The 15,569-nt window shown below is 50.0% G+C and overlaps 1 protein-coding gene across 1 annotated transcript in view; it reads right to left on the reverse strand.

Annotated features, from left to right (window-relative positions):
• Nucleotides 1–13,959, reverse strand: part of Mad1l1 (mitotic arrest deficient 1 like 1) — a 310,200-nt gene extending 296,241 nt beyond the window's left edge. The window contains 3 exon segments of the mRNA NM_001246783.1: nt 2,748–2,888; nt 7,725–7,881; nt 13,938–13,959. Of these exon segments, the coding sequence (NP_001233712.1) occupies nt 2,748–2,888; nt 7,725–7,874 (291 nt within the window). The 5' untranslated portion in view covers nt 7,875–7,881; nt 13,938–13,959.
• Nucleotides 13,960–15,569: the final 1,610 nt, after the last annotated feature.

Consider the following 15,569-nt stretch of genomic DNA (forward strand, 5'->3'; position numbering starts at 1 on the left):
TGCAAGAGGAGATAAAGCATGGAAAATCTACAATTCAGACTTGACCTTGGAATGAAGTGGAGCTTCTGCAGCGCCAGCAGATCTTGTCTGGCCATGCTCAGGCTGTCATTAAAATGCGTTGAAACTCCCCACAGAGAAGATGACTACAGAAAGGAAGGCATGGATGGCAGACTGCAGGCAGGGCCATTACTGCCTCAAGTGTCCATCGCACACATCTTCAGGGCCACCACACTAATCTCCAGAGGCTGTGTGGCCCAGAGAGGTGGAGACAGTACTGAGGTTCAGACACACACACTGTGACTACCATCACAGGGTCATAAGGCTTACATCAGCCTTGGATCTCTCCAGCTGAGTCTGGGGAGGATGCTGAGAACGGTCACTCTGCCCTCAGCAGAAGTACCCACCCAAGCCACCAAGGAAGCTCACACACACACACACACACACACACACACACACACACACACACACACACACACACACACACACACAACGGTCACTCTGCCCTCAGCAGAAGTACCCACCCAAGCCACCAAGGAAGCTCAACACACACACACACACACACACACACACACAGTGCTGCAGCCCTAACCAAGGAAGACTCAACACATACACAAAGGGTTGCAGCCCCTAGGGAGAAGGAAGGCTGAACCACACCTTGAAGGGACCCAAGGGAAGAACAGCTGCAGGTACAGCCTCAAAACAGCAGGAAGACCCTTCTGCAAGTCAGGGAGGCCTGCTCTGTGAGGCTCTGTGACTGAGGAAGGGAGGAGGAGGGAAGAGCAGGAAAGGGTGGGAGAGGAGGGAGGTTGGATCATGGTACTACCAGAGCCAAAAAGCACTCTACTGGCACTACCAGCCCAATACAGAAAGAGGATTGTTCAGACAGGTCCTCAGACCTTCAATCTCACCCCCTGATAGCTATTTCAGGGTAGGAGGGACACCTGACCTGTCTCTTCTACCCACCACCAAATGAGCAGTCCCAGAAAAGCCACTGTAAAAGTCAAGAGTCCAAGGAACAGTCTGACAACTCCAAGACCTCGTGGTTCACCCCACCCCTTAGAGTGTCTCTGAGCAGGACAGAGAAGAACAGGCCTCCAAGAAAGCAGCTGGGAGTCAGAAGGGCCAGGGCCTTGCTTTGCCACCTGCAGCACCGTTTCTCCCCAAGAGGGGCCTTCCAGATCCAATCACCATCCCTCACTCACTCAAATGTCCTTCATGCCCAAGAGGCCACATCAGCACTGTACACTGGAGATCCATGGCAACAGATAAAAGCACTGCCCTTGAAGGATATGCCTGAGAGGCAGGACCAGGCCACCAGCACAGGACATGGCCCAGGAAGAATAGATCTACTTGTTATGGTTAATTGTGATTGTCAACCTGGCAAGACTTAGAATGGCCTAGAAGACACACCTTCAGAGATGTCTGTTAAGATGTTTGCTCAGACATTTACCTACGAAAGGAAACCCACCCTGAAACAGGCAGCCTGATCCAAGTCTGGGGTCTCAGAGTGAATAAAAGGGAGAAATGCTGAGCGCCAGCATCCATCTCTCTCTGCTTCCTGACTGTGCATGCAAAGTGACCAGCTGCCTCACACTCCTGCTGCCATGCCTCCCCCATCATGATGGACCGTGTACCCTTGAACTGTGAGACAAAATAAACCCTCCCTTTTTTAAAGCTGTTTTTGTGTGGCATTCTGTCACAGCAACAAGGAAAGTAACCAACACAGGACCCTAACAAGGGGACTTAAGTCTTAGCTTGCCAAGCTGGGACAGCACACCACAGGCAGCATTCTACATGCCAGACTTAAATCCACCCAACCAGCAGCATGCCAGTGGCCATTCCCACCAGGACAAGAAAAGCTGTGATGGGCACACCAGACAAGGGCAGGACAGATGGCCATCACAGGGAAGGGAGGAAGGCACACAGACTTTGAGTTCTGATGCACAAACTGAGTCACAGTGACACACCCATACTGATCAGAGTCCTGGAGAGCCCCAGCAAAGCTGGTAATAAAACTGAAGCAGGGAGTATGGCCCGGTCGGCAGTGCTTGCTTGCAAGGCTGAGGACCTCAGTCCTATTCCCAGAATCCACATAAAAGGTCAAGAACATAAGTGGACACACTTTTAATCTCAGCTGTAGGGAGGCAGAGAAAGGAGGATCCCTGATGCCCACTGGCCAACAGACTATGAGAAACTCTGTCTCAAAGGAGGCAAGTGGCATTCCTAAGGACGATACTAAGGTTGCCCTATTGTGTTTGCATTCATGTGCACCCACACCGACACATATACAAATAGCATATAAGAGGTCCCTGCACTGTTCATGCCCCTAGTCACAGGGCTGCACTTCCCCAGATGCCCACTCCCATGACAGGGGCACTTTCATTAAGCTCTGGTGAGACACTACATAGACACCCAAGACTCTCTGCAAGTCTGCAACTTCCTAAGCCTGTCACCCTACCAGCCCTACCGCAGCAGCTAGTATTTCTTCCCGATCTGCACTGCAATTCTTCTAGAGAAAAGAGGAAGCAGAGGCAGGTCTGCCCACCACACAGGATCACTGAATAACAGACACAGCAAACAGCCCCCTCTACGGTCATCCCCACATCAGGCCACCCTTCTCAAACTTGCTAGCATCAGGTAGCCACAGAAGAACGCCCTGGTGCCTCTGGCTCCACCAGCTGGTTTCCAGTTTGGTACAGTCTGGCAAGTGCTGCACATATCTTGCCTCCTGGGGCCGCTGGACCTACCTCGTAGTTCCTGGCACTGGTGTTGGCAGCTCGCTCCAGCTCCACTCGAGCCCTCTTGTGGCTCAACTCCATCTGCATCTTCTCCCTCTCCATTTGGATGAGGTAGGACTTCGAACGGATCTGCTCTGCTCTTTCCTCCAGCTGAGCAGTTGACACCCAAAGGGAAAAGAGAAGGCTCAGTAGCCATGTCAAATAAGGCAAATAACAACCTGCAAGGCCAGCACTGAACACAGGGAGGCTAAAGCAAGAAGACTGCTGAATAGCAAGATCCTGCTTCAAAAAATAACAAAAAGAGGGAGGGAGGGAGGGAGGGAGGGAGGGAGGGAGGGAGGGAGGGAGGGAGGGAGGGAGAATTCTGCACACTGCCCAAACACCTGCCCTATCAAGACACTGTCCTAAGCCTGAGTTCCTATTTGGAAATGAGTGGGAGGCAGCAGGAAAGATTAAAAAGGAAAGGGTCTAGGGTCAGTCCAGCAGTTCTTGTTATGAGCTGTCAAGGTGAAAGGATCTATTGTGACCTGAAGGTGAGCCCCTGGGCATGGCTGTAGAGGATTATCTAGAGTTGAAGAGGGAAGACCTGCCCACCATGGGTGGCACCATTCCCTGGGAATCTAGACTGTGCAAGTGGAGAAAGGGCTGAGCAGTAGTGTGTATTCACCTCTGCTTTCTGATGTGGTATGATGTGACCTGATGCTTCAAGCTCGTGTCGCCTTGACCTCTCCAGTCTTGAGCTTCGACAGAATAAACCCTTTCTTCCTTTAAGTTGCTTTTGTCAGGGAACTTTATTAGAGCATCAGGAAAAATAACTAAGACACTGCATGAGCATGAGGACCTGAGTTTAGAACCTCAGCATCCACATAAAGGAGAAAAGCCATAGGCTGGGCATGGTGGCACATGCCTTTAATCTCAGAGCCTAGGAGGCAGAGGCAGGCAGACCTCTGTAAGTCCCAGCACAGCTACGTAATACAGACTCTGTCTCTTAAAAAAAAAGAAAAAAGGAAGGAAGGAAGGAAGGAAGGAAGGAAGGAAGGAAGGAAGGAAAAGAAAAAAGCCATGTGCAGCTGTGAGCATTTGTATTCCCAGCACTAGAAAGATGGAGGAAAGAAGATCCCTGGGGCTCGCCAGCCAAGCCAGCCCAGCCAAACTGGCCAACTCCAGGTTCAGTGAAAGACCCCAACTCAAAAGAATCAAGTAGACAGCAACTGAAGAAGACATCCGAGCATCAACTTCAGGCCTCCATACACACATGTGCACACACAGAGAGCAAGAAGAGGGAGGCAGAGGATGGACTTGAAAGTGACACCATGTGAGCTTGTGGGGTGGAGAGGGTGCGTTTGTTTTTCTAGAGCTAACAAGCTACCACAAACATGGCACCTACACCAGTGCTCTGGACACCTGGGGCTCGGTGCTTCAATCATTCTCTCCAAGGCTAAATTCTAGCCAGTCTGGAATGGTGCTGTCTGGAGCTCAAGTCCCACTGGAAAGTTCACAGAGTGAGGAGAGATCCACTTCCCTGCTGAGCTGTCAATCAGGGCTGATGTTGGCCCTGAAACCTGCCCATGTCCTTTCCTGTGTTGTCTCTCTCTCTCCTTTAAGTTTAAGGTTTAGACACAGACCACCGCCCCCTCTCTTTACAGTGCTGAGGATGGAGCCCTGAACCTGTCTCACACATTAGGCAAGCACTCTACCACTGAACCACATCAGTCTGCTGTAGTTGCACCAAGTTGCTGAGGCTAGCCCACAGCCTGGGATCCTCCTGAGTAGCTCTAGAGTAACCAGGGTTATGGCTCTGAGTTCAAGGCTGTGCCACCATTCTCGGCTGACTAGCTGTTACAGAGTCTTATGCAGCTTGGGCTGGCCTCAAACTTTTTATGTAGTCATGGCTGGCCTTGAACTCCTGATCATCCTGTCCCTACCCACTGCATAGCTGGGTGACAGGCATGCACCACCACACCCTGATTAACTTTGAGTTTTGGTTTTTCCAGACTGTTAGTTTCTTTAACTAACAGAAATCTACCTGCCTCTGCCTCCCAAGTGCTGGGATTTGTCATCACCACAAGGAGGGTTTTGATTTTTTGTGACAGGGTTTCACTCTATAGTCCTGGAAGACCTGGATCCTCCTGCCTTCTGCTGGGATCCTCCTGCCTTGATTCCTAAATTCTGGGATAACAGGCTGCACCTCCAAGCCCAACAACTTTGTCAGTGAGTCAATTCCAGGGACTCCCCTGATCACAGCCTGGCTGGAGATCTTAAGCACATCTGTACAACCCACAACATCTGGCTAGTGCCTAGACAATGAAAAGACAGACAGGGAGTGTCTGCCAGGAGCACAGAATTGGGGAGCCAAAGAAGCTGAACTGCCAGAGTGGTGACTAAGTACAAGCAAGCCAGTTCTCCAAGAGCCCCTGAGGAAGTGCCATTCACTGTCATGGAGTCACTGACTTCATGGGGGCCTTATTACTTCACTGAACAACACACCTGGATGCTAACAGAACCTTGGGTGGCACCCACTTACTGAACCAACATTTCATCTAGACACATTCTTGGGTTATTCACATGTATTTTAACTCAGAACCCAGACAGTGATTCCCCAAAACGGGCAACATAGCCCCCAGGGAACATTTGGCACTGTCTACAGACATTCCAATTGTCACAAAGGGTTAGAGATGTGTACACAACTGACACCTAGTGGGTGGAAGCCAGGGGTTCTGCTGTGTATCCCACAAACCAACAAACTATGCAGACTGTCTATGCCGAGGGCAAGCCTTCCCCATCCCCCTACCTGTGCATTTTAGATGTGTGTGTGGTATGTGAATGTGCTCGTGTGAATGGGCATGTATGTATACACATGGAGGTCAGAGGTCAACTTTGGGTGTTTTCCTTGATCATCTCCACCTTATTTTCTTAGGGTCACTCACTGAACCCAGAGCTCATCCATTCCACTAGGCTGGCGTGCTGATGAGCTCCAGGAATCTTCCTGTCTATACCTGCTGCCCCCTCTGAGCAATGTGCTTACAGACACATCACTATATTGGATGTTTACATGGGAACTGGGGATCCGAACTCAGGTCCTCATGTTTGTACAGCCAACATTTTCCCCACCCAGTCATCTCCCTATCCCACAAAATGGTATCTTTATTCCCATCTCACCTCATTTCCACTCCCACCTGCTAATGAGAGGTGTGAAGTCCTTTCACATTCCAGGTCTTTGTTTTAAGTGGCAGGATCTTGCTATATAGCCCAGGCTAGCTTCAAACTCACAACACCTCTGCCTTCATCTCCCAAGAGTACCATGCCCACCTCTAGTCCTATGTCTCAGAGAGGCTTCTGCAGAGGAACAGATTCCCAGCTTGGGGAAGCAGCACCCCACAGCACTCAGGGACCTCAGATACCCTGATCCACTTCTTCCTCCTGCTGGAGCTCCTCCATAACACACACACACACACACACACACACACACACACACACACACACACAGTGAGCCAAAGTGTGTGGCAAATGCTACACATAAAATAAAGCAAATCAGGCTGGAGAGATGGCTCAGAGGTTAAGAGTACTGGCTGCTCTTCCAAAGGTCCTGGGTTCAATTCCCAGCAACCACATGGTGGCTCACTACCATCTATAACATGTTCCGGTGTCCTCTTCTGGCATGCAGGCATACATGCAGGCAGAAAACTCTATACATAACAAATAAATAAATTCTAATGCCAGGCGGTGGTAGTGCATGCCTTTAATCCCAGCACTCGGGAGGCAGAGGCAGGCCGATCCCTGTGAGTTTGAGACCATCCTGGTCTACGAGAGCTAGTTCCAGGACAGCCTCCAAAGCCACAGAGAAACCCTGTCTAGAGAAACCCTGTCTCAAAAAACCTAAAAAAAAAAAATCTTTTAATAAAATAAAAGTTGAAAGTATAGCTCAGTGGTAGAGTGATTGTTTAGCATGTACAAGATCCTGGGTTCAATACTCAATACCCAGCATCATTCAGAGTAGGCCTGGGTCTCAGCCTATAGCTCGAGGTGATAAATGACCAGACATGTTGTAGGACATTCATCGGCCTCCAAGCCTAGCTCAAGAAAAGGGGTGCAGGGATAGTTTAACATCAAAAGGACACTTATAAAAAACCTACTCTCAGCCAAATGGTGGTGGTGCACACTTTTAATCCCAGCACTTGGGAGGCAGAGGCAGGTGGATCTCTGGGAGTTCAAGGCCAGCCTGGTATACAAAATAAGTTCCAGGACAACCAGGACAAACAGAGAAACTCTGTCTCGGGGAGAGAGGAGGACACCTACTCTCAAGATGAAAGACACCAAAAGCTGTGTACAGGCTAGTGCTATGACAAACAGTGGTTCAGTCAACAAACCAATGCACACAAACATTTCCACTTTGCTGGCCAGTGCATGAGCATCACCAGGGCTCCCACAGAACAGCTCCAGAGCAGAGGGAGGACAGAAAGAAAAGAAGAGGCGAGCAAAGAAGCCCAGAGCAACCTGGCATGGTCACTGGTGCACTGACAGGACCAGGCAAGGCTCAATGGCACTGCTGTCCTTGGACAGTTGCGTTAGGGTTAGGGTTAGGGTTGGTTAGGGTTAGGGTTAGGGTTGGTTAGGGTTAGGGTTAGGGTTAGGGTTGGTTAGGGTTAGGGTTAGGGTGGTTAGGGTTTCATTAATTAAAATCAACCTGTGGGCAATGACTCAGTTGATAAGTGACGTGTCTGCCAAGTGTGAGAACCCGAGTTCAGTCCCCAGCATGAAAACCACATCAAAAGCACCTATCCTGGGGCCACCAAGGCAGCCTCTACCCAGCATCATTCAGAGTAGGCCTGGGTCTCAGCCTACAGCTCAAGGTGATAAATGACCAGACATGTTGTAGGACATTCATCGGCCTCCAAGCCTAGCTCAGACTGGCCCACTACACAGGGCTTGATTTGGCCCCACCCATGCCAGATGTGTACCTAGAAAGCCACCCAGCAAGCCACTCACCTGCATGCTCTGCTCATATTGCAGCTGTAGGGACCCTGGGGCAGCGGTGGACACATCCAGGCCTGATCCTCCCTCCACTCGCTGAGAAATGAAGTTGTTCAGAGACCTCAGGGTGGACAGGACTGTGGTGTTCTCTCCCAGGTCTTCCATGGTCACGCTTTCCCGAGACAAAGCAAAGGTCAGAGCCAGTCTTTCCATATGCTGTCTGCTGGCACAGCCCACTCCCCTAGGACCCTTGTAGAGTCAACCACCATGTTTTCAACATTAACCTGGAGCCAATACTGTCAACATTTCAGAGAGAAAATGAGGCACAAAAGCATGCCCCATGATATGTCTATGGTATCAGCAGGTAGAGTCAAGAAGACCAGAAGTTCAAGGCTAACTTGAGTATGAGGCTAACTTGAGCAACATAAGACCCTGTCTTAAAGAAAGAAAAAAATAATAATAATAAGGAACTGGGTGTGGAGGCATAGCCATTAATCCCACCACTCAGACAGAGACAGGCAGATCTGAGTTCAAGGCCAGCCTAGTCTACACAGTAAGCTGCAGGTCAGTCAGGGATGCATAAAGAGACCCTATCTCCCCCCCACACACACCAAAAAAGGAGGGGGTATAAAAGAGGGCTCAGCATTTAAGAGTGCTTACTGTTCTTGCAGAGGACCCAAGTTCAGTTTCCAGCACCCATATCAGGCTGATAACTGCCTGTAATTCCAGTTGATGCATCCAGTGCCCTCTCCTGGCCTCCCTGAGCACTGCACTCATGCACAGACACATATGCACAATTAGAAATAAAAAATAAGATTTATTTATTTATGAGTGAGATGCCTTAGTGGGTAAAAGCAGTAGCAACCAACGCCTGACAATCTGAGCTCCGTCCCCAGAGCCCACAGAAGGGCAGTACCATGGTCCTTCACTCACACCATGGCACCCTGGTACCCACAGAAGACATGATTTTGTATCCCCAGAAACCCGAACATGGTGACAAGTATCTGTAATCCCAGCACTCCTACTGCAAAATGCAAGATGGAGACAAAAGCAAGGCTCAGGGCCTTGCACACACAGCACTGAATGAGAAATTGTGTCTCTAACAAAGTGGATGACAAGAATGGACACCCAAAGTTTTCCTGACCTTCATGGTACACTCATGTGTTCAATGCGCACACACACAGGGAGAGAGACTGCAAAGCGTTGTGTCACAAATCCTCAACCCCAAGCCACCAGACAGGCAGACAGACATTCAGCTCCTAGGAGGAGGTGTTCAGAGGTCCAGAGACACACCTCCCAAAAATCACACTCACCACAAATGTGGCCTCTGGGAATCAGAAATAAGCACTGAACAACAGTCAGGTGATGGTGGCTCCAGGAATGTTGTTACCAACAATGTTGCTAATGCTCCTCCAACTGGGGCTTACATGGGCAGGTAGGTTCCTAGCACCTACACTTAACTAAGCCATAAACCCCCTTGGGTGATAACCCACTTTGGAAAGGAAGCGAAAGGGCAATGCTGGATGGTGCCACTGCTGACACTCACTGGGAGCCTTCATCGGCTGGTGCATTGATTTACACACCAGCTCACAGCACATCAGCCAAGCCAGGCTTCTGGCAGAGTGCTGTTTTGGTTTGTTATTGTTGTTTTACTTTTGTTTTTAAGTTTCTAAAAAGATTTTCTGTGAGAGAGAATTCTTACTCTATAACCCTAGTTGACCTGGAACTCGCTGTGTAGAACAGGCTGGCCTCAAACTCCTACAGCAAAGGCAGGCTCTGTCACGCAATGCTCCTCATCTTTGAGACCTGGTCTTGATATCTGGTCCAGGGTGGCCTGGCACTGTGGTTTCAACCTACAGGAGTCATGCTGCTTCTCAGGCAACTAACGGTGGTTCAAACGCCACCCACTTGAGTAGAACCGCAGACAGGATACCATTTTTCTGGCTAGTCTGTGGGCTGAGAGTCAGGAGAACACAGTCCTTTGCCCCACTAAAGAAGGAGAAGTAAGGCCTGGTGCCTCAGGCCTGTCATCCCAGACAGTCAGGAGGCATGAGCACAAGTTCAAGGTCCGGCTAGGCAATTTAGTGAGACCTGGTCTCAGAGGACAGCAGATACAGTGTTTGCACAGCATGCTTGAAGCCCTCATTATGTTACAAAAAGAAAAAAAAAGCAACCAGTGACCATCCCAACACCTGGCCATGCTGGTATTTTTCAAGTTTAGGGATTTGGGAGTGAAGAAACAAGACAAGGAGCAGTAAGTAGCACAGGTTTATTATGAGAGTATCTGTGGAGGGGGACAGCCATAAGGACCAGAGCTGGGCTGGGGAGGGAATTTCTCCTGACTAGGTTTTTTTACTCAAGTTCAAACCTCTAGCTTATGAATCAGCTGTGTGTCTCTTTAACTAAGTAAACATGGCTTTGGGGGCAGAGGGAGTCTGTAATGTGAAGCATCTTGTAACCTACACACACACACACACACACACACACACACACACACACACACACACACAGTGTGTGTGTAAATAACTGTAAATAACTCTCAGTGGCCAAACCCGGACTTGTACTTTTTTTTCTAATTGCTAAAACTTAAAACTGTTCTCTTCCACCTGAATTTACTGTAACATTTGAAAAGGGAAGCCCCCACCCAAAAGAAAAATGAACACCTGCCTTATGCTTTATAAAAGAGTGGGGGTATGGGTAGGCCACTGATTGGGGAGCTGTAGTGATGGGCTGCTTCATGCTAGATGGGGTGTCACTGTGTGAGGGATTGTGGTGCCACTTGCCCACCACAAGAAGAGGTTCCTGGTATCAGGGAGTAAAGAGCTTAATCTTTGGGAGGCAAAACAGGCTAGTCTGTTAAAGAGACAGGGACCAAAGACGAGGAGGGGCCCTGGGAACAGAACCAACCATGGCAGAGAACACTGTCCCCATGTGTCCACGTTTTGTTGTCAAAGCCTCGAGACACAGCCTTGGGGTTCTTGGGTTCTTGGAGGCATCATCAGAGCTTTCACAAGTACGACAAGCAGGTGACACCGAGGACAGGATGTTGACACCTCAGCCCCTAAGAAGGCAAATCAGATGATGTGCCCTCTTTGGAGTGGGAGAGAATGGAGGCTAGGAGAAGCAGCAGCTCCATGCTGGAATAGTGGATTAGGGTACAAAGACCTGACCTCCCAGTGGCGAGGTAGACACCCCCAGGGAAGTGATGCCAAAGAGTAGAGTCACTGGCAAAAATATTGGGAGTCATGACCTAGACATCTAGAATGATCACCACATTTTCCCATACTGAGTACTTGCCAGGTAGGGCAGCACTCCCAAGAGGTGGACAGGTAGGTTCCCCCTGTGGCCAGGAAGGGCACAGAGCTGGGTAGCACCAATGAGCAAAGAGGTGGGGAGTGCATAAAGAGAGAACTGTAAGACAGGTGTGATGGGGCATGCCTTCAATCCCAGCATTGATCTACACAGTGAGTTTGAGGATAGCCAAAGTTACACAGAGTGTCCCTGTCTCAAAAAAACAAACTAAAACATAAAGAGAGTAACTGGACATGGCAGTGCATGCCTTTAATCCTAGCAGAGGCAGGTGGATCTCTGTGAGCTCGAGGCCAGCCTGAGCTACAGAGCTAATTCCAGAAAAGTCGGGACTACAGAGAAATCATCTCAAAAAAAAAAAAGAAAGAAAGAAAGAAAGAAAACGAGGGAGAGAGGGAAAAGAGGGAGGGAAGGGAGGAAAATAAAAGAAATAAATAAAAGAAAGCAAGGTTGAAGCCAGGGGACTGAGAGCCAGTTAAGGATCTCCAAGGGCAGCCAGGTTGCAACAGCAGCTGAGGTACTGATGGTAGGAGGTTAAAGGGACATGGAAGGCAGTGAGAAAGGGAGGGGATTCTTGCACTGCGCATATGAACATCCAAAAGGGGAAAGCTTTCAGAGTGATACTGTGGTGACTGCACGAGAGAATGTGAGGGTGACGTTACAGGGAGAGGAAGACTCCGAGGGAAGGAAGCCTGAGAAGGGAGAAGGACCTGGGAGGAAATGCCCAGCCCCACCCCAGCAGGGAAGAGAACAAGGTGGGGCCTTGCACAAAAGATGAGTTAGTACCCAGAAGAGACTTATGTGAGTGGGCTGGAGACAGGCAACAGCTGCCTGTGGGCTTCCCGAAGGAATAGCCTGTGTGTAGAGAAAGGGAAAGCCTGAGACTCTTTTCAGATCAGCAGCAGAGATGGGCCAGGGAGGGAGAAGGTGAGGTGGAGATGTACATGTTGATCCAGGCTGACACGGGCCATGATGGCAGAATGGCTGCATTCCCATGGCCATGCAGGTCCAGGATGCTCATAAGAGACCCTATTGAGGGCATCCAACTGTCAGACTGAAGCCAAGAGCTAGGAAAAATGGAAAGCTGGAGCACACAAAAAAGAGACAAGTGTGCCAAGGTTCTTGAATGGCAAGCAGTGACAGATGGCAACTAGTCAAGTGGAGAGAAACAAATCCTGTAAAGGTAGAGGACACTGTAGGGATGCTGTCCCCCTGGTCAGTGCTCTCCTGAGTTTGGAATGGTGGAGTCAGTGTGGAATGGCTGTAACTTTAATGACTGTGAGGGTTGTGAGAATTACCTGGTGTGGGGCTGGAGAAATGGCTTACTGCATAAAGATGCTTGCCACCAAGGCTGCTGACCTGACTTTGAGCCCCATAACTCACATGGAGGACAGAACTGAGTCCCACACCGTGACACTACACTCACACATGTGAGGGCTTTTTTAAGAATGGGGGTCTATGGGGCCGGGCGTTGGTGGTGCACGCCTTTAATCCCAGCACTCGGGAGGCAGAGGCAGTAGGATTTCTGTGAGTTCGAGGCCAGCCTGGTCTCCAGAGCGAGTGCCAGGATAGGCTCCAAAGCTACACAGAGAAACCCTGTCTCGAAAAACCAAAAAAAAAAAGAAAAGAAAGAAAGAATGGGGGTCTATGTCAGGTGGAGGTGGGGGCACAAATTTAATCCCAGCACTCAGGAGGCAGAGGCAGGCAGATCTCTGTGAGTTTAAGGTCAGCCTGATCCAGGAAAGGCTCCAAAGCTACAGAGAAACCCTGTCTTAAAAAAAACAAAGAAGAAATTTAGCCTGAATTCCCCCCTTAACCAGTACCTTTGTGTGCACCCCAATTACACACATGGCAAAGCAAAAGCTGGCAGGCCACGTGGGTGACAGACACAGTGAGGAGAAGCAGACCTCTGCTCTCCAAAATGAAATGAAAGCCACACTTTCTGTCCTCCCCACTCTGGCCAACCGAGAACTCAGCAGCCCCTAACACACTAGCATGAAGGGCTGCAGTTTCAGGAGCTACGACACTACAAGAGGTATCTAAAGCTGTAACCCCTAAACAAGAATCCTGAACTTCCAGACAGCAGACCCTCCCAGGACACTAACTGACAGGTACACACCTTGGTGACACAAGTCTGTCATGCCAGGTACGCAGGAGGCTGAGGCAAATTCAAGGGCTGGTCACAAGTTCAAGGCCTGCTTGGGCTACAAAAGGAGTTCAAGGCCATCTCTGGAAAACTTGGGAAGACTTATTGCTGAACAAAAAGGAAGAAGAGAGCTGAGGATGGGGTAGAGTGGATGACCACTTAGCATGCACGAAGTACTGGGGGGGTTGAGGTTCAGAGGAATGGGAACCACAGACAGCTCAGTCTTGTCATGCACTTTCCTTCCATATAGTGGAAGGGGAGAACCAACTCCTGCAAGTTGTACACACACACACACACACACACGTTAACCAACTAAATTTTTAAAAGGCTGGAGACATAGCTCAGTGCCAGAGTGCTTGCCTAACATGCATTAAGTCCTATGTTCAATCCCCAGTACCGCCAAAAATAAACGAATAAAGTGGGTTTGGGATATGATCCAGCGCCTACAGTGGCTTGCCGCCAAGGCTGTCAAGTTGAGTTCGATCTCCCAGACCTACAGGGTGCAAGGCGGTAAGCCTCCGACCCCGGAGCCCTTCAGTCCACAGGCCACGCCGCCCCCACCCCCGGTCCGGGCACGCCTCCCCACGCCCTGAAGCGGGACACGGGTGAGAGCGCGACACCCGAGACCCTGCAAAGGGGAGGCGCGCGACAGGAGCCGGCCCGGGCCGTGCACACGCCCGATCGCGGCGGGCAGCTCCATCCCACGGCCTCAGGGCGGCCCCGGCAGCGCGCGCAGCGACCCGACACGCAAACCCAGACACTCTGTCACTAACCTCAGCAGAGAAGTCGGGCGCCGCAGCCGACGCTCGGATCTCCCTCCTCTCCGCCGGCGCCCACGTCTCGCGAGACTTCCCCTCGGGTCTCGCGAGATCTGAGAAAGCGGCCCGTAAAGAATAGAGTATGTGAGCCACAGGTTTGTCCCGAGGTTGATGCGTGAGGACAAACAGGGGGTCTGCATCCCCTGAGTCCTGCCTAGGGACCTGGAACCAAAGCTGGGCCAGGGTGTCCCGCTGGCCCACAATGAGCTCTTTCATCGCAACTGAGTGCTCCGTAATGTGTGGAATAGCACGGCATGCGGAGGGAACAAATTTTGGGGCAGTTGAATTTTCCCTGAATCTTGCTACTATGTATACACGCGCAACCTTTTGGGGTTTTGGTTGGTTAGCTTGTTTCCTTTGTGAATGAGAATTCCTGGGAAAAAGTTGTGTCTGCGAAGGCGGATTGGCTGATTGACCTACACACCCGTTGCTTACCCGCCTGTATGTCAGCCCTAACCTGCTGTGACTACCAGATAAAAACCTCTTGAGATATATTAACAAATCCCAGTTTCCACCAACCAAAAAGCTTGAGAGTCATCAGATAGCATCTAAGGCACATAGCTGTGATTTCTCTGCTTTGCTGTAACCACCTAGTTAATGTTTCCACCAATGTATTTTTTTATGTTTTAGTATTTCATTTTTGGGGAGGGCGGGGGGGTTGTGTGCATGCATGGTGCCCTCAGATACCAGATGAGGATGACAGATCCCAGGAAATTGTTGTGACAAATGTTTGTGAGCTTCCATGTGGTTGCTGGGAATTGAACCTGGGCACTCTGGACGAGCAGCCAGTGCTCTTAACCCATGAGCCATTTCTCCAGCCCCACTACCAATGGTTTTTGTTGTTGTTTTGTTTTGTTTTGTTTTGTTTTGCTTTGTTTCTTCCAGACAGGGTTTCTCTGTAGCTTTGGAGCCTGTCATGGACGGGTCACTGACTCTATAGCCCAGGCTGGCCTCAAACTCACAGAGATCTGCCTGCCTCTGCCTCCCAAGTGCTAGGATTAAAACTGTGAGCCTCCACTGCCTGGCTACCACCAATGTATTTTTTTAAGATTTATTTATTTATTATGTATACAACATTCTGCCTCCATGTAATCAAGCATGCCAGAAGAGGGCATCAAATCTCATTATAGATGGTTGTGAGCCACCATGTGATTGCTGGGAATTCAACTCAGGACCTCTGGAAGAGCAGCCAGTGCTCTTAACCTCTGAGCCATCTCTCCAGCCCCCCACCAATGTATTTTTAAAGTTCCTTGATTCATAACTTTCTTTGTTCTGTTATTATAATGTTAGACCCCCGAAAACCTCAAGTAACCGGGGTCTCAGGCCAGGTTCGCGGTCACCCCAATCACCAGGCGGATTCGAGAGCTTGCTGCAAACTGCACGAGGCTTTATTGTAATTTAACGAGCTAACCCCATGTTAGCTCGGGTCTTTCACCCACCCGCCATGGCAGACGGCTAGAAAAGACGGCTCCTACGGGCTCCCAAAAGATCTTATAGGGCAGCATAAGGGGAGTATCTAGGGGCACGCACAGGCTCACCATTGGTGTGCTTCCAGGCTTGGAGGGCTTGCCCTGTGTTGATTGGTCA

This window comes from Cricetulus griseus, chromosome 4 (genome assembly GCF_003668045.3).
Source record: "Cricetulus griseus strain 17A/GY chromosome 4, alternate assembly CriGri-PICRH-1.0, whole genome shotgun sequence".
NCBI classification, from domain to species: Eukaryota; Metazoa; Chordata; class Mammalia; order Rodentia; family Cricetidae; genus Cricetulus; species Cricetulus griseus.